General features: G+C 37.3%; 1 protein-coding gene across 1 annotated transcript; it reads right to left on the bottom strand.

Moving 5' to 3' along the window:
- Positions 1-159: 159 nt before the first annotated feature.
- On the bottom strand, positions 160-17,179 carry LOC146148399 (cyclic nucleotide-gated channel beta-3-like). The gene is made up of 16 exons (XM_083388032.1): positions 16,994-17,179; positions 15,462-15,682; positions 13,961-14,102; positions 12,843-13,111; positions 11,593-11,729; positions 8,270-8,420; positions 7,997-8,055; positions 6,703-6,764; positions 5,862-6,053; positions 5,107-5,261; positions 4,551-4,726; positions 4,058-4,205; positions 3,596-3,840; positions 3,163-3,296; positions 2,480-2,665; positions 160-1,335 (listed from the first exon to the last, which is right to left on the bottom strand). Exons 1-16 carry the CDS (start codon positions 17,177-17,179, stop codon positions 883-885), a joined length of 2,916 nt encoding a protein of 971 aa, XP_083244158.1. The 3' UTR covers positions 160-882.
- Between the last annotated feature and the right edge of the window lie 2,229 nt (positions 17,180-19,408).

Here is a 19,408-nt window from a genome sequence, read left to right as displayed (position 1 = left end):
TATCGTGATAAAGCTGTTGCTAAAATATGTTAGTTAAGTGTATTTAGCTGTATACAGCTGCACCTGAACCAGTCTTTTAAATTAACATTTTTATTCGCACCAATAAAAAAGCAATTCAAGAATACGATAAAATACTACCGCTCAAATATCGTAGGTAAAATGTGTTAAAACAATAGGGGGTATAAATTGAGATACATAAATTCGAGGCCTGGGTAGCGTGTCCTGCGTACATAATTTAGAAGGACAGTAACACGGCATATGTTTAAGTCAAATCGAAATGAATATTTTTATACTCACTGGTCGCTGAAAAAGTTATCCCTTCGATAAATTTCACCTCTAAACTTAACCATACCAGGGTCTTTGCTCTGTCTTGCAAGTACAATAAAATTCACCACTGCCTTGTGCCTCTTTAACATATTTTAAAACTTATAGAAACGGATCTCCAGCTCGGACAATCCACTTAAATTTTATGTACACATGTTTACATTAGTATCAATACAATGTTTACGTCTCAACGGAACTTATTTAAGATATGAAGATTGCGATTCGTGAGGTTAAAGTTTTTGGATTTTCGACAAAATATTACAGCGCGAAAATTCCAAAGTACGTCTTACTTTCGGGTGACATTGTAACATGTTCGATACCCTGCAGTGATGGCACAATAATTTGTCTTTGTATGGTCAAAAGAACGCTATTCGGTAGGTTACTGTTACTTATTTGTTTAGTAGCATCTAGGTTTTTTTATCTTGAATTTGGCGTAACCTCATTTTGACACGCCTTTACTACAGATGCTAGCGCACCAAAGATGTAGCCTGGAATTAGCACATCTCGTCAAAGTTGAGGATTCAAGAAAACACAAAAGGAAATAAATTTTAAAGCCAATTATTGCTCGTCCCCGCTTTCTTCAATTAGGTCTTCGCACTGAAAAAATTTAACGTCGGAAGAGCATGTCCCCATGTCACTATTTGAGCAAGAAGGGCTTGAGAGTGTTGACGGGCAAGACGATTTGAACATGATCGCCTTGCTGCTTGACGGTGGCTTACGCAGTCTTACAGCGGCGCTCAGGATAGGCCACCTGTTTCTGGTGCGATTGTTTTTAGTCTTCGCGACTACAAAGTCATCGCTAATGGAACTGGCAATAAGGCCAACTCGGTTGCTGATGTGCGGCAAACTCCGCGAATGAACAGGTTTATTTGTTCCACTTTTGTTTTCGTTGTCTGTAATGCTAGAATCGTCTATCGATACCTTGGTTTTCCTTCCCTTGCTGTTTTGCGCATTGCGTCCGTGAGACTTGCCCATTGGCTCATCGTTGTTCATCGTGTTTTCCAATTTTTCCTGAAAAATATGTGAAAAAATAACTTCACATATCTTAAAATTTTAAAATTTGCAAGTCACATGTTCAAATTACAACGATATTCTATTCAAATTACAACGATATTATGTAAAAGTATAGTTTTTAACATGAACCAAGTTAAAAATCCTGTGAGATTGCACATTATTAGTAGGGCCTACTGTGAATGCCTTAGATTAGGGGTGGGCCACTTATGGCCCGCGGGCCACATCTGGCCCACCGACGCAAATCATCCGACCCGCGACCTATTTCACAAACTGGGCACAAGACCGTTTCTCATATATTTTTGGCTATTTCTACTAGGAAAAAGCAAATAGTTTTTTCCGCTTTGCGTAAATCGTGTTGCTCTATCGAGTGTAAATTGCAAAATACCCTAGTTTTATCCCTGATTAACTGCCATTGCGGTTATAATAAGATGCGTCAAGTCTAAACTAGGGGTCGGCAACCTACGGCCCGCGCCGATGTAATTCGGCCCGCAGCATCTTTGACAAATTAGACAACACGAGGCTATTTCACATACTTTTTGACTATTTTAAACACGTAAGTGCGAAAAATTTTCGCGCTTCGCGCGAATCATCATTCTGCGTCCGGTCTGTTTACGCTTTGATGCTGTTTTTTCACCTAATTAGCGCTTGTTTACGTTGTGCCGTGGAAAGTTGCTAAGTCCGTCACGGAAAACGTACCGGTATTCAAAATGTTTGAAATACATTTTTTAAAATTTTTCTATTTTTGGCAATGTAATAAAAACTTGCAAAGAAATGCCGGTATATCAAAAAAAAAAAAAAAAATCGCGCTCGCTTTGCTCGCCAGGTGCCTTGACTTAAAAAAGTTAACAAGCACAATTCTTAGTAAACATTTTGTGCGGCCCGCAGAGACCTTTCTGAGTTTGGTTGTGGCCCGCGACTAGAAAAAGGTTGCCGACCCCTGGTCTAGACAATTAATATTTAACGGTCCGCAAAGAGCCATAGACCTTACTGCGTTTATTTTTTCCAGCGACTAGGAAAAGTTGCCCACCCCTGCCTTAGATCCTATAGCTTTTTCAAAGATTCTGTAGCTTTCTTAAAAGCTTTCGATGCACTAATGCTAAGCAAATTTACCAGTTATCAGTAGCCTACTGTATTTATCTACCATGAGGAGCTTGATGTCCTCCTGAAGGGAGTTGACTTTCTTTTTTTCCTCGGCCAAAACGTCCTTTTGCATATTAATCAGTTGCATTACGTCACCGTCACATGACATCTTACTTCCGATGCTTCCCGCCGAACTTTTTCTGACCATATTATAATTTCCATCCAGACAGCTTTGCATTTGATTTAACTTTTCACAAAAATATAAAATAATATTAGGACTCATATTCAAAATGGGCGCCCACAACAAGAATATTTATCAGTTGTATTTTTTCAGTTCAAGATCACATAATTGTATTCTAATAGTGCAAAGGATATCCAGCTGTTAAAGAAAAAATGTAATTACCAAACGAACGAAAAACAGAACTTATATTTGCAAACTTGGTTATTAGCCATATTTGTTTTATTCATCAACTGAAAACAAGTGGCACTGTTGACAAATTGCATTTTACTTTTGACGAGCTATCGATTCATCAGGTCAGAGTAACTTCTTCTGTTCAGTTTTAGATTTGCAAAGTTAGTCTTCGTACCTTTTTTGCGACTAATTATTTTTCGTCGGGAACTAGCTGAAAGCTATAAGAATGATCATTACTTAAGGCTCCATTTAATTACTTAAGGCTCCACTTAAGGCTACGTCGCCTAATTCGAGGTATCGTAATGTTAAAATCCAAGATTAGCGAGGCCTACCAAATCTTGCATTTGCCCCATAACTCCAATATCGGCGGTCGAACGTCTTCGTCGTTCCTCGTCCTCGGTATCTTCGAATATCGTGTCCTTCTCCGGCAGGGTGTGGTGCATTCGTGAATAGACCAGTTGCGACACTATAAATTAGTTACCATTGGCTAAATAAGGCTGGATGTACAACTTAAACGTTTTTTTAAGGTGTATTGCTTTATTTTTAAGTTTGCTTTATTTTTTTTAAGGCGTAGCTAGGGGAGGATGGTGGGGTACATATGTCAAGGGGGGATTTAAGTGCAGTCTTTTCAAAATAAAAGTAAATTGTGACGTGAAGATGTTACTTGGTAACGACTTTGTGTTCCCTAATCAGCCGCATGCCATAATCTGAATGGCGACGTGAACGTTTGATAAAAATTAACAAAAAAAATGGATCTTTGATTACTTCTCTGTCTTCTTTTGTGAGCTTCCGTTACATCACTGAGATGATTTTCGTCGGGTGGTGCGTCGATGCAGTTGGAAACAAAGACGTTGGTTCGCTCGTCGAACTTGATGGATGAGGCTACGGATGCCGCCAACATCTCTGCTCCTCCCCTTAGAGATCGTCCGCTAAAAGATTTGGATTTATTGGCAAGCTTAGCGATCCTCTTCTTGCCAACACTTGTGCTCTTCGGCCTTTCCTTGCCAGACCTAGCGGATATGTTAAACAGCTTGTTGGTAGACAACAATCGCCAAACTATATCATACGAAGTAACTTAAAACATATTGCCAACTTGAAAGTTTTACTTGATTTGAAATATTTATTTTAGCGTTACATAGAATGAGTTCTATGCTCAACAAAAAACTTACGAAATTTACGTTGCATCTTAAAATTAGGCATCTCTTATTTGTAAGCAATTAGTTTTACCGCTTTGAAGTGATAGAAGCAATCGACTCTCGTATCTTCATAGACCTCATCTTTTCCTCCATGACCAACTCATGAGCGTCCGATCCTGGATGTTGCGATGACTCTTCCAGCCGCTGACGACCATAAAGAAGAAGCAAACGCTTCGCCTCTGATCGAAAACCAATAAAGGTTTGATATTAAAACTGGCCTAAGATAGGTTCAAACTCAACTGGTTTGTCTTTTATTAAAATATGTTAACATACTTGGTAACCTATATAATCAGCGTGCTGAAGTGATAGTGCCAAACATGTCTAAAACCTACAACGCCAATGGCAACACAAATAAAAATGTAAGCTTGTGATGAATAATAATACTAAAATTCCTGAGATGTTCAGTAACTCAAGCATACCATTATGGACAAAGTTGAACAATATGTAAAAAAATGTTTTGCTTATTTTTTTCTGCCGATTTTTAGTTTCGGTATAGTCGAAAGGATAAAAAAGAGTTGTCCTACCTGGATAATACTCCATCGCCTGCAACACGTCTTCTCCGTCGAGTGTGAACACCTCTGAATAGCCGACGCTTCTTACATTGGCAACTCTTTTGTTAACTCCTTTCATAATGTTAAGAATTCCAATCTCGCCAAAGAAATCTCCGGACTTCAGTCGCGCCATAATCGTTCCCGATTCACTGAAATTAATATTTAAGTGTTGAAAAAAGTATTTTAATAAGTGGTAGGTCAATCGCTGTCATGAAGCCCATTTAGACAATACTAACTTTTTCCGGTGAATGTTATCTGAGCTATTTATTGAAACTAATTTTCCTCACAATGGCGATCTACTCGACCTTTGTGGCTTTGTAATTTATTATCAAAGTGCATAACAGATCCGTACATAGTGTACGCAGATAATATGTTACAAGTTGGTAAATTACGCTAATAAAATAGATTACATACATAATGAGTTTGACATTTCAAAACAATATCATTTTGAGCTGAATGTGTACACATATTATAAGTTTAATGAAAAAAACTTTAAATTGCGAATAACACTTGTTAACCAACATCGCACCTGACAACCTCGAGAATTCCATGACTAATAATAAACATTTCCCTCGCTACTTCTCCCTGTCGACAAATGAGGTCACCAGGAGTGTAAATGCACGACTTCATCTTTAAAACCAAGTGATAAAGGAACTCCGGCTGAACCAGGCGAAAGATCGATACCTGCACACCAGAATCAAACAAATGTTACTATAACCATATTACAAAGATGCTATGCTGAGTATGTGTGCTGGTGTATTTTAAAAGCAGTGTCATATACTAATTATACGTAAGCCGTCATCGTTGGTCAAGAAGTAGCTTCAGAAAGGGCTAGATCACAGTTGTTAACACACATATGTGCGACTTGTGCGTGCATGTTTCATTGAGCACCATAAAAGTATTGATATTTCCATTACAATTTTACCAGTATGCAAATTACAGCCGCCAACAATTATTTTTCGAATTTCAATTAAATTTTTAAAATGAAACTAAAATAAAACAAAAGTTATCGATCAGAAGACCCGTATTCGTTGTCATTCTCTCTTTTCAAATTCTCTGTCGAGACGAAATTAACTTCGGGGCAAAGCAAATTAGTTACAGCGACCTGAAGGTACGAAGAAGAAGAGTAAGATATCATCCAACAGCAGCATGTATGGCTCAAATCGATTTTGAGGTATGGCAAATACTCCCGATATTAATTATTTAAGTTTAAAAGAGTGTCCCGGTAAAGAAAATATTCCTGCAAAAAGAAAACGCTGCAATTTATTAATATTGTAACTTGACCTTTCTCAACGTTGTGAGATTGACTTGTATAGCAAGCTCAACTTTAAGAGTGTCTGGCATCATGCCAAGTCGATTAACGTCGGTAGAGCCACGTAATGTACCACGTGACCAGGAGTAGTCGTACCAACGAAGGACGCGTGTTTGCATTTCTTTCGGAACGTTCTTCGTTTTCATAAAGGTCTTTGCGTTGTCCTAAAATTGCACATTGCTAGCTCTAACGTGTCAATATACTTTTTTGCAATAAAAACATGTACATAGGCATTTAACAGTGTTGTAATGACTTAAGTCAATGACTTGACTTACGTGCACTTAAGTCACCCTTTTCAAATGACTTGACTTACGTCTTTCATTTTTTTAAGTATTTTGTAAAAAATCGGCCTATCTATCCAAAGGTTTGCACAAAAAACAATTTGCTTGCTATGGGTTGCGTTTTTATTAGTTTTTAGTTGAGTTATTGCTCATATTCGTACGAGTTTAAAAATTCTAATAGTTTAACATTTTTTTCTATGACAGGGACTTGACTTGACGTTGACTTGCTCTAATTATGACTTTACTGGGACTTGACTTGCACTAATTATGACTTTACTAGGACTTGACACGAGTTATTTTACAAAAGACTTGACTGGGACTTAAGTCATTTTAAAATGACATGCTTATAAGTTACAACACTGGCATTTAATATTGGTACTGTAATTTACTAAGGAAATTTGACACCGGTTTTACTTTTATAAAATCAAAAGGTTAACATAAACCTCATTAACTCGAAAGTGTGAGTTAAATGGTCACAACTTCTCTTAGTACCATACTTTTAGCGAAATTATTAAAATTTTAAGAAACTTACCACCATTCGCTCGAATTCCAATCTGTTTGCATTCTTGTTGGCGATAACATTTCCTACTTGACCTACGGGGAGCAAAACATGAGTATAGTTTTGCCAATGTACACCGTATGCAATTATTGTAATAACGGCAAAAGGTTTCCCGCAGATTCGAAATTAATTTTGCTGGACTGGTATTGTACGAAATAAATGCCCAAAGGGACCAGCCAGGATCGCCGTCTATTCAAACGAAGGATGTCAAGAATGTTGACGAAAGGGTATGGTGAACGTATAATTTCAGATTAAATTAGAATATTTCAAACGTGTCTTATTCCGTTGATAATTTATCTTTCTGAGTGGGAGTACCTTTAAGCGCGACGTTACTTTGAGTGAATGGCACGAGAAGTCGCGATCTAGGGATTTTGATTGGACTCGTCACGACGTCAGCACATTATTCGTATTCGCCACGCCACTGTCGAAAATGTCCATTACGTGCTCGGCACCACGCCATAAGCTCGTAACGAAAACATTCGCGGAAATATTTTTAATATCCAGCAGCCTCCATTTTGTCCTCGGGAAAAACAACCCATACAATAAAATCGATGATAAGCGGGATGTTGCTACAAGGGGACATTTGGCCAGCGTGACCAAGGTAACATTCGGTGTGACGCTCGATATCCGTTTTTTGACACATTCCTATACGCTGTATAATGTTTAACATGTTTTATTTGTTTTATGCACAGAAAAATTGAAATGCAGTTTTATGCACAGAAAATTGAAATGCAGTTGGTTGACAGTGATTTTGACGATTTAACCTTACAGTATACAAAACACAATTGTAGGTAAAAAAGCAATACTATAATAAAGGTGTAGAATGATCGCTTTTTATGTCATAGGCCATTGATAACATCACGACTTATTTAACATGCGATGTTAAACGTTGACTATACTGCCGTATACTAAAGCTGTCTTCCGTCATTCCATTTTATCAGGGTTGAAATGATATTTACTTGCTGATTTTTAATTTTGTACCCATTACATGATATCGATTTTGTGCCATTAATTATTTTGCTCATCGTTAACAAAACATCAAATCCAGCTATTAGCACGATGGAATTTCGGTAAGAGCTGTTATGTCGGACCAGTTGACGATAAAGCGGCATTTTGGATTGGGTAGCGGTAATGAAGTATAAAGTTGTCAGGGAAGAAGGAGGCTATAACATTATGGACTATTTTTTTGTTAAGGTCAAAGTGGCGGCTCTTACTTTTTTTAACAGTACTCTTCAAATACCAAATACTACATTAAAACTTTACTTACCAACCACTGTGGCAAACACAAATATTCCAAGAAAATATGCAGCCAATGTGCAGATGTACCTAAACACAAACATTACAAACAATTTTGAGCAAGGTATACAAACCTATTTTGTCGATATGTTTTTTTTTCTGTTGATTAACTCTAAATTCTTAAAAATATAGGGCGGCGGTCGTCATAAAATATAAAATAGATTCTATCGTAGTCGTACAATTTTAATACAGGTCGGAATAGATTATTTTAACAAAAATGAAATGTAACACAACGCCAACGTACTCCAGATCTGTTGTCGGGGATTGCTTTTCCCCGATAGTTGTCAGTGTTAGGCAAGCCCAGTAAATGGAGTGCAAGTACTTTCGTCTCAAGGTCGACCATTCGCTAGCGTTGTTCCCTTTTGGAAGGGGGTAAGCCCAACCCCGTTGCTCGTCTAGAAAAATGTTTAAAAAAAAATACGTTTAACATTTATATAACGCGTCGTTAATCTTAATTCAGTATGGTTGGTTCTTTCTAAGCATTTCCAAAACATTAGTAGGCCTACGCCAAATGTGGTATGATCATTGTAGAGCAGGGGCCGGCAACCCCTGGCACGCGTGCCACATGTGGCACGCAAGATGATTTTGCATGGCACGCCAATTGATTTAACGCGCACGTCATATCACCTTAACAAAGTGCAACCATTACATCACTACCACATCATTAACATGATTATGACATCACTAACACTTGCGCTAACTAAATGGTTGCACACATTGCCAGTTCGTGTCACAAATAAGTGTCGGAACTGTGTTGTATTTAATATTATTTTTTGTGGGCGTACTTGTTGTTTACCAACAGTTCGTATTACGTCACAATGCCCCAAATTTGTCGTAACGTTTACTACGTTAAAGCAGGGCATTCTAAATCAGTGGTTCTCAACCGCCGGTCCGCGTCAACTTTCCTGCCGGTCCGCCAAATATACTACAAACTTATATCTCAATTGCAAAAAGCAAGATGTTGAAGGCGGCTTGTCCATCAAATTTAGAACTTAGCCAGTTCCGTAATTTGCAGCATTGTGATGTAACATAGAGTTAACGGTCTACTTTGGACTTCATCTTACGTCACACTGCTGCAAGTGTTGTGCCCAACTATTTAAAAGTAGGCTACAACTCGTTTAAATCCTAAACTTTAAGGTTGAGAACCACTGTTCTACATTAAAAGTAAGCACGTGTGTTATTGTGCGACTGAGAAACCAACAAAAACGAAACTGATAGTTAACACTTCTAGGTATCGGCTTAAAAAGCATCGAAGTTTATTTCAAAAAAGATGCGTAAATTAGATGTCAATCACAGCAGGGCTGCTGAGTCGGACTCGGGACTCGAGTAAGACCAGGTAAAACTACCCGAGTCCGACGAGTGCGGCATGCGCAGTACCAAATTTCGAAACTGATAAGGCAGCAAACTGTAAATTGTTAAGGTGGAATAGCATATGCTTGTGGCATATTTTTTATGACCATAGAGTGGATTGCGGAATATCCACCTTAATTTAGTTACGTAAATTGGTGAAATACAGAGGCTGAGTCGGACTCGGACGTGATGAAATCTTATATTTGGCCGGAGTCGGACTCGGGTTGTTTTTAACCGACTCCGCAGCCCTGATTGCCAGTGCGAAACCATACATAGAAAAATGTTTGGCACGCGAGTTGTTAATATTTTGACATTATTTATAAACTGGGACACTGCGTACGAAAGGTTGCCGATCCCTGTTGTAGAGTGTGGACACATAATAACACAAACAAACCAATTACGTCTTAACATATCGATATCATAAAGTTGAAATTAAGTACAGCTTAAGTATATATGGTCAAACGATATATACACACAGAAAATTGTATTTGAAGAACATCACTTTCGTCGGTTTACAAAACATTATGCCCCTGAGTTTAAAAATCGTAAGAAACTAATTTCAACAATACAAAGTTTTTATATAAAATTGATCGCCTGCCAGGGCCACTTTTTTTAAAGTGGGTAGTTAAATACCGCCAATGAGTTTAGTTGAGAAATTACCGGATATTTGTTTTTTAGACAAGTCGACTATCGGGAGAATTTAACTTTCCTAATCAACACTGCATTTAAACGTTTCGGATACAGCGTTGTTCTAAACATTTCGGTAAAATTTTACGAGGAGCAAGAAAATCGACACATCACGAGGGCTGCGCTTAGCCTGGTTCACCAGTTGTTTTTCAAAAGATCATTCGCTTATCTAATCCCGTTTAACGACAAAATTATTTCTCCTATTTTTTAAAAAGCGTGTAGGAAAATTTCCTTCTAGATCTCCTAAGAAACTCTTTACCGATGTATTATTTTGCTTGTTATATCCAGCGTTTTACTTTAAGATAAACTTACATGTCAATTGTTATTTAGGTGTGCACCAAAAGTTATGCTATCTGTTTAGGTGTACTGTGCACAAAAAATATACATATGGTGTACAACAAAAGTATTTCACAGATTCGTCGTTTAAACTTAAGTTAGAAGCAAGGCGATTAAATAAAAAATCGTACGGAATTAAAAAAAAACGATTTCTAACATTTTGTTGGGTAGGCTTACAGGGCTACGGATTCAGGCGCTGGAATGCATTGCCTGGTGGTCGCTAAACCCTAACCCAAGGCTTTGGGGGAGATTTACAGCCTTGAGGTTTTTTAAGAGACTTAACTTGCTAGAACGCTTCTAGTTCGTGACTTGGCTTATCGAATTTGTATTTTTTTTCTTTTGGATAGTTTAACAATTCACGAAAAGTTGCACAACTACGTCACGAATAGTATTGTGTTTCCCACTAGCTTTCTAAATAAACTTGTAGTCGTATGTAACCTAACTGTTTCATATTTGTGGTTAAACGCTTTCACACATTGCCCTTAAAGTATCCATATTTCGATTGGGGTTTGCACGATTATAAGTTCGGCAGCGCAGAGTAATCTCACTTAAAATACGGTCGGCCAACCTTTGATTGTATTTTCTTGCTTTTACTTTAATAATAGCCAACGTATTTAAAAAGCGCGGTCGATAATTTAATTCGATATCCTATCATTCGAAATTATGTAAATAATATGTATATAGTGCTTTGCTTTTTTCCAACGGTTTGACGAACCATAATGTTGTAAAATCAAGTTTGAACTCGACATGTGTACTGTACCAAGGTATAGCGCAAATATATGCTGTTGAACCAAGGATTTGTGGAGAGCTTCGAAAACATAAATTATTAATTTAACATAGACGGGAGGTTTAATAAATTCCCCAAGCGAGAAAATGCGTTTCTTAATATTTGCATCAGGAAAAAGTATATGGATTTCGGCGAAGTATACTACTTTTAAGAAAATTTTATTTTCTATATTCATCTCAACTTGTATGATGAAACTTATTTGACAATTATATTGAAAAAAAACATTAAAGTTTTGCTTTTTAGTGGAAATATCAACAATTTCTGATGGCAAATAAGATGATAGAATTCACCATTTATGAACCGAAGTAATTACTGCTTGGGTCAATGAACAGCTGGATGAATATTTTTTAAGTACATATTAAGTCCTTAAGAAATTAGCTGGTGACTACGAATCGTTGCGAGCTTACCTGGCGGTGTGTAAAAATCCTCGCTTTCGCTGATCATAAAGTAGAAGCAAGCAAACCAGTGCATAAGTAGCATCAAAGTATGACCAAGAAAGATGACTCGAAGCACATTAGGGTACGACGTCGCAGACTCAGCTTTTCTACACGACAATTGCATGTATTGGATAAAAGAAAATATTTTGAGCTTCAGTTGCTGGTATATCAATATTTTATATTAGCGTCCAAAACACGCGAGAGGGCACAAATATTAATGTAATTTGTTGCTCAGAAGAAAGTTTGCAAATATAAAGTGGACATACTTCTAAATCAATAAACGGTTGCATGTTCTGCCATGTTTTAAATCGCGCAACCCAACGAAATTTCTACAAATGTGTAATGGTTTTATCTGTTAATGCAAAGTCGTTGTACAGCAAACGCACTATAAAATTACACACTGTAGTCCATAGGGATGGTTATTATCAGTCCGTAAGCGTGTTGGCTACACATGTAAATAAATCAACAGATTTGGCACTTTTTCCAACAACAATTCATCATTAAAATTGTTTTTAAAGTTACAAGGTCGACATTCACTAACAAGTTCCATTTCAATTCTACCAAGTTTTATTTACAATGCATGTGACGATAGATTACATGCTGGTTAAACCCATTACTAAAATTAAGAGAAAAAACAAATGTAAGCCCTTCGGTCCCCATTTTGGTCAAGTCTTTTTAAAGACTACGAAAGAAATTGTGTATTATCAATCTACAATATATAACTAACAAAATAATAATAAAAGTATTGTTTACTTTAAAACATTTATTAAAAGGGTAAACCATTCGAAGGTTACTCCCTTATTCTTCTAGCAAGCAAGATATAGAGTTATTGTCAAAATTACCCCCAAAAAGTCAAGTTATCTCAGTTTAAGACGGGTAATTCGCAGGATCAGCGCCTGTCGCCAGGCCAAAAAGCAGACAATGATACTAGCAAAAATAAAATAGCGAAATTTTCCCCTTGTACGGAATCCATCGTTGTTACACATCTAACTAACTAAGCTTACTGAATAAAATAGACAAAGCATAAAAAGGGATTTGACCCTCAAGACATTTTCGATTTAATCGATGAAATAAGTCATATAAACTTAACAATCACATCTTAAATGACGTCCTTTTGCCAATACCACTGCCTTAATCTGCCTCGTTAGGGCAATTCGCCTTTGTGTCAACATCTACCTGTAACAACTTATCGCGGTGTGAAAATGCTGTCGATCACAAACCTGTAGAAATGCTTTGCCCGGTATCCCTTTAAAAACCGCGGAAAGCGATAGAGGGGCTGCACTGATCCGGAAATAAGGTACAGGAGATCAGTCGGCATTAGACATGCAACATCGAGGACGAAATGTCGCGAAAGTAGGTAGTGTCTTGCGAGCTTGGAAGCTTGACATACAAGCAGGCCGTTTTCAAGAAAACCTGTCCGGAACTGCACCACGATGTCCAGAAGGTAGATAAAATCACAAGAGTAGTCAAGAATAAACCAAAAGAAGTCCTGCAAGAATATAAGCAAGCGGGATATATTTAGCTATCTATTATGCGTTTTTTTTTTAAATAAAATGTATGCTATGGGAGTAACATATTGTCTTTTATGTGGCAGAGGAAATAAAACTTTCTGCATGGAATTAGGATTACATGTATAAGGTAACTAATGTCATTTTTTAAAAAAAAGCATGGCGGATTTATGCAAAAAGATTAAACAAGAAAACGTTTATTCCTTTGCCTTTTGTTTTAATAACATAATGCGGTGACGTATACGACACGAAAACAATATGCTGTAGTGGTACGCTAATGAGAAAGGCACCTTAGTTTTTCCTAATTAACCGAGAAAGTGACGAGATTCCAAACAATTGGTCCCTTTGCAGCACATTATTATGTAGAAACTAGGCGACGCAACGCAAAACGTCAATCGAGCAAAAAAAATCAATTTTTGCGTAAGCACTCTCCTCACTTCAGATTAGGGCTTGTGTGTGCGTTTTTGCGAATCGTGTCACATTAGGGGTACACAGGGGACGATAACGTATCGAAACAGGTGGAACAGCCGGTCATTAGGAATATCGTTTCTCACATATATACGGTTAAATCGGTTTATCGAGTTGCAAAATGGTCCCTATGTTGCTGATATTGACACGCACAGCAACAACTTTATCACACTTTAACGGTTTACAGTTTAAACGACGCTTAATTGCGTATGGTATAACTTTCAGTAAAAAAAGGGGATCAAGTACACGATCGAAATTATGCCATTTACTCCAATAACATTGTTATACCTATAGCCAAGCCCATATGAAAAATGTTTATTCAACAGGGCATCCAGTGACGTAGTTCTTTAACCAGCACCTACTGTTTTCGTTTCGCGCAATTCCCGGAACGCTTGACGGGCGATGAGGGCCCAGACGCTGTAGAGCCAGGCCACAGAAACCCCGATAAGCCACACGAAGAGAATCCTTCCCTCCGGGTTGACCATGAGCTGGTGGTGCAACGTGCTGGCACGACAAAGAGAATCCATTACGGCTCATTATTATCGACATGCTGACACAGCCAACTGGCAACTGGTTGGCTAGCGACAAAGGCGATAATTGCAAGTCCAAAAAGTATCGAATATCAGCTTTACACTCTTTTGTCCCTGGCGTGGTTAGATTATCCGCCACACGGACAAACGTGACATACAACTTGGCTTTGTATTAAACGCAAAGTCTTGATTAAAAAGATTATTAGGGCTGATTTGGACGATAACCCAAAATTGCCGCCCGGGGCGGACCACTGAATACAATTGCAGATAAGGAAAGAAAAATAAATGGAAGAGACACTGTGGTACAAAGTTTGTGATCGCACACAATACTAAGTCCAGGTACTTTATAAGCTACGTTTTATAACATTAAAATCACACATTAGTTCTTTTTTTTAGCGTGCTTAGATCTTTATGCTCGAATCAATTTCACAATGAATATCAACAAAAATATGGCGCTTAATTATTTCATGTTTTGTTTTCTTGTTGTTGTTGTATTGGTTTTCATTAGTAGCGCACCTCATATCGCTGACATATTTAGGTTACAACCAAGCAAATAAAGGAGTATATTTTTATTTAAAATTATTTCGCATATTTTTCTCTTTCATGAAAATAGTTTTTGATTGTTGTATGGATTCGATTATAAGTGTAACACATGTAATTATTTAGTTCGCTAATTTCAACGTACATGCGCGGTATTGGTTGAGACTGTACAGTCATTATAGTTGCATTTTCTTAAATTTTAAATAGAATATTTCCTACCTATGTATGGTGTTTTAAATGGTTGTCGATAAAGACTTTTTATGTAAACTGATTTTTGTGTGCAATCCCGCAAAATTACGTCATAACACTAAACCGTAAAACGAACTTCCCCTTTCCCCAGTAATAGTCGAACATAAGACGTGCATTAAAATGTGTTAAGCTATGTAAATCGAATGGGTGGGAAGTTCACGATATTGTTACAGTCGAAGGATCGCATTTTAGTTCAGGAAAGAAAAAGGTCTAGGTAAATTTTTTCTGAAAAAGTAGTAGATTCGAACAAAACTTATTAGCCGTTACAGTATTTGGGAAAAATACCTTAAGAGTGATTTAGGCTTTATCCGCCCTTACAAACCGTAGACAATTCGCGTTAACACCAAAGAAATGGAGCGTTATTTCGGTTTATCCAATTTAATGCATAACATTTTGTTTGGTTAGGCTGGGCCATATAACGTGTAATGCAGTTTGATGGGTGTTTTGTCAAACGGTCATATGATTATCGTTCAAAGATTTTTTAACGATTAATACGAAACAGCGGGTGATTTTATTCTTATTCGAGTAGCTACGAATGACTCACTGTGAAAAGTCATTCGCGTCGCTCCCTTTAATGGGAATCCCCTGCGAGAATGCGAAGCGCTTCCTTCCCTCCATGCTGCTCTCAGTTCCCCTAGAGTTGGCGCTGGAACTCGTCCCGACTTCGGAAGGGATTGAGAACTTCTTGAGCAACACGTCACTGTTTAATTCCGCCGAGTCCTCTATCACATCGTGTTTAGACGAAGGCCAGATTCGCGGAGCCGCCTGCCACACCAAAGAAAGATAAAATCTAAGTTATTATCAAGAACGGTGAAATCGTAGCATCAAGCTCAACTTTAGCAAAACAGTGTAACCCCCTTATACTTAAATATTCTTTGTTTAAATTTTAAAACTAGTAGTTGCGTAAGGATTTTCTTCGCTACAGTTTAGAAAAAACGGTTGATGTCCAAATAATGTACGTTTGGGTTCGGCGTTAGAAACCTAAACTGATCTAAATCTGATACAAGTTGCATCAATATTAATTGCCACAGGCTTTCAAAGCAAATCCTGTGTGGCTTACTTTGTTTGACAAATCAGCTAACAATTAACAGTGTTATCATTTCTTCGCTACAGTTTAGAAAAAAGGTTGATATCCAAATAATGTGCGTTTGGGTTCGGCGTTAGAAACCTAAACCGATCTTAATCTGGTACGAATTGCATCAATATTAATTGCCACAAGCGTCCAAAGCAAATCTACGTAGTTCACTTTGTTTGACAAACCAGCTAACAATTAACAGTTTTATGAAAGTTAATTACAAACCGCAGCAACGGTGTTGTCAAAAGCTACTGCCCGGCCTACAGATAGTAAAAACAAAACATATAGCCTCGTAGTTCCCTAAAACCCAATTATACAAAAAGTGTTTTTATAGTTTCACCGAAAGTTGCCTAAAAGTGTGAAATAATAAATGTGTTTGTTAACGCTTCCGCTTGATTGGTTAATTGGCCTGAACTGTGCTACAAAAACACGCGTTTAACACAACATGTTTTGTATATAAAATATACACACTATAAAAACGCTAATCTACAAAATAATATACAACGAAACTATGTACATTGGATACACTCAGTTCAACACTTTATGTATAATTTTTGTGCTGTTGTTTTCAACAACTCACTCGTTTAACAATCTCTTTGGATCAAGGAAACCAGAGAAATAAGACAAGTTTAATACCTCAAGCGTCATGAAATTTTAATTGAAGCCTATCTAACCAGCAGCTTGTATAGGTGTGTTTTTGTAGGACATTGGTAAACCGTGGGTACTTTTGTTGGTCGCTAACAAAACCATTTTTTGTGTTAAACTTTATATATTACTTGTGGTTTAATATAAAAGCTAATTTATTGTAAATTATTTTCTCTCAACAACACTTTTTAAACAAATAAACTCGTAACTTACAAAATAAATTCGACAAAAGTTTCTATAGAATGCATTAAGGGTTACCTAAGGTGTTACCTTACCATAATTGCTAGTCTAAAACCGCGCGGTCAGGTTAAGTCGTGAATCAGCCACCACTTTGGATATTGCAAGTTTTATCTCACCTTGAACATACTGACGATTCGTTGCCGTATCCCAGAATCTCGAAAGTTCTTGGTCTTTCTCTCCTCAAATTGTTCGGGGCTCGCCTCAACCTCGATCTCACACGAATCTTTCATAGGCAGGTGTTGGCGCACTTGTGTAGCGTCTTGCCCTTTGCAATGTCGCATAATCCTTTCCCTTTCTTGCATTTGCGCGTGACAAATCGCAGGTGGCCGCTCGTTTTTTGTTGCGGACGTTAAATGCTGGCTTAAGTGGACGATGCGGTTGCTAACTGACCCAAAGGAAAATAGGTATGTCCTTTAATTGGCACAAGCATTTGTATGGTTTACTCTTGCGTACAGGATTGTCGCTAAAAAGCAGGTAAAAAGTAGGACGTCACTAGCGAATATACGCTACGTTTCAGAATGTTATCCACAAAACACAACTCTATAGAAAAAAAGTCGTAATGCAATGTCAACTTGCTTCTACCTTATATTTCTTACTCAGCGCTGCCGTTAATATATGCGTAATTAAATTACCTAATACGAAATAATTTAGAAATTATTTTAAGTTTATTTCACCACAGACCATACGTGGTCTACGTGGGCCACTTGTGTTCTCGGAGATATTTCGGCGATTCAAACAACAAAATAAATCATTGCGCACATTTTTTAAAGTATATATGTAATTCAGCATAAGTTCAAGTTTGTTGTTCTACAATACATGGTACCCAGTTATAATGCAAGTGTAATACAATGATACGAAAGCTTCTGCCGGATTCAGGGTAGCACACAACTTTGATACTAACATTTTAATCCGCGATAACAAAAACAGTAAAAATATGTCTGACCATCACAGATTTCAGATAGTAAACGCAAAACCAACACCAATAATTGGCAAATACATGTCTAGGGTTAAGTAAATAATCGAGCTTTTTTTTTCAATGACTCCATTTTTTGTAAAGCTATACTTAATCTATTAAAGTGGCCTAACTGTCGTTCCTTCGCTATTTTATTTGGTGGCTTGTACTCTGTTGGGTAAAGTGTATCTAACTATCTCAACAAAAACTTCAAAAAACAATTTAAAATTTGGGAATCTGACTCAGAAAATAAAATCAGTAGAACAAATCATGGAGTTACCTTTCTCTACAAATGGAACTAATTTAGCACATCACATTTGTGATGTTTGAAGCAGCAAACGTTTACAAAAACGTGACAAAAGTACTTCATAGTCAGTGATATACTGTTCACTGTACATTTCTTTTTTCCCAATACTAGTAATACTGAAGCTTAAGCCTGGTGGGTTCACGATTAATCAACGAAAAAATAGCGTCGCCTGGCGTGGCAATTCCGCATTGTCAGAAACACACATTTAACAAGTATTACCAGCTTCCAACATTCCTCGTGCTTCTGCTATTTTTATTGGCCGCCCCCCAGAATCGATCGATGTGTTTTTGCTTTATCCCCCGTCTATTCTCCTATTAACTGCCTTTGCAAATTACGTTGTTGTTGCCGCACACTGCGCGCTGACAATCGAGATGTGATAAGCGCTTTTTGTATGCTAAATTGCCATGGCAAATTTTCTTAACTTCTGCGAAAACAACTGTACATTGACTTGTAAAATCGGTCGGCAACACTTTGAGTAAGGCTGCAGATTTTAATTACTTTTCTGTTTATAACGATGTTTTGATGCTGCAGATTATTTCACTCTGATTCTTTTCGTTTATGACGATGAGCAGTTATTAGTTATGTAAGGAACCGACGGACACAATAAAATTCTTACTCTATAAACTATAATCAATAGTACACCACTATCGATAAATATACTAAGGGTAAAGTTAAATCAAATGCGTGACAAGCAGTCAGTTCTGACAGAAAACGTTGATTTAAATGGTCATCGGAATCGCGTTGACTGGCCAGTGAGACGTCGCTATAACAGCTTGTTTAGAATTATTCATGAGTCAAAAACACGCATCAGGCGTGGGAACGGCTTACCAAGTTATAAGTGCCGTCTTAGTTCATTGTTTATTACTGCAAATACCTTAAACAGATACGCTTGGTAGAATAAAATAAATAAGTGTATTGCTCACTCATTTTTGCAGCATGCGTGATACTGCTAATATGGTAAACTAAAGAGTTTTTTTAGGATTTGTTTAGAATTAAAACGTAAATTTCACAATACGAATTTCACTTAAATTAAAAGAGTCGGAAAAACAAAAGACTTTAAATATTGCATTTAGGTACATATAGAAACCCTAAATGTAATAAATTGTCTCGTTATAAATACCGGTACAATTATAACACATAGCGTCTTGTGATATGTTCAATGACTGAATTCCATTTTAGCAGTTTCAGGGGCATTTCGACAAAAAAAATTATTTATTTGTTACAATGGCACGTAAGTTTTATTTTAAGCCAACGTAGTTTGGTTTCAAATGT

The sequence above is a fragment of the Ascidiella aspersa genome, chromosome 4 (assembly GCF_963924565.1).
Source record: "Ascidiella aspersa chromosome 4, kaAscAspe10.2, whole genome shotgun sequence".
Classification (NCBI taxonomy): domain Eukaryota; kingdom Metazoa; phylum Chordata; class Ascidiacea; order Phlebobranchia; family Ascidiidae; genus Ascidiella; species Ascidiella aspersa.
The sequence above is the reverse complement of the archived record's forward strand: the minus strand, read 5'-3'. Positions and strand labels throughout refer to the sequence as shown.

Coding starts and splice junctions, on each gene's coding strand:
- LOC146148399 (XM_083388032.1), bottom strand. CDS start 17,179: ATGCAAGAAAGGGAAAGGATTATGCGACATTGCAAAGGGCAAGACGCT. Junction 13,112..13,960: donor AATTGCGCGAAACGAAAACA/GTAGGTGCTGGT, acceptor ATATTCTTGCAG/GACTTCTTTTGGTTTATTCT. Junction 4,206..4,550: donor GGCGATGGAGTATTATCCAG/GTAGGACAACTC, acceptor GTTTTCGATCAG/AGGCGAAGCGTTTGCTTCTT.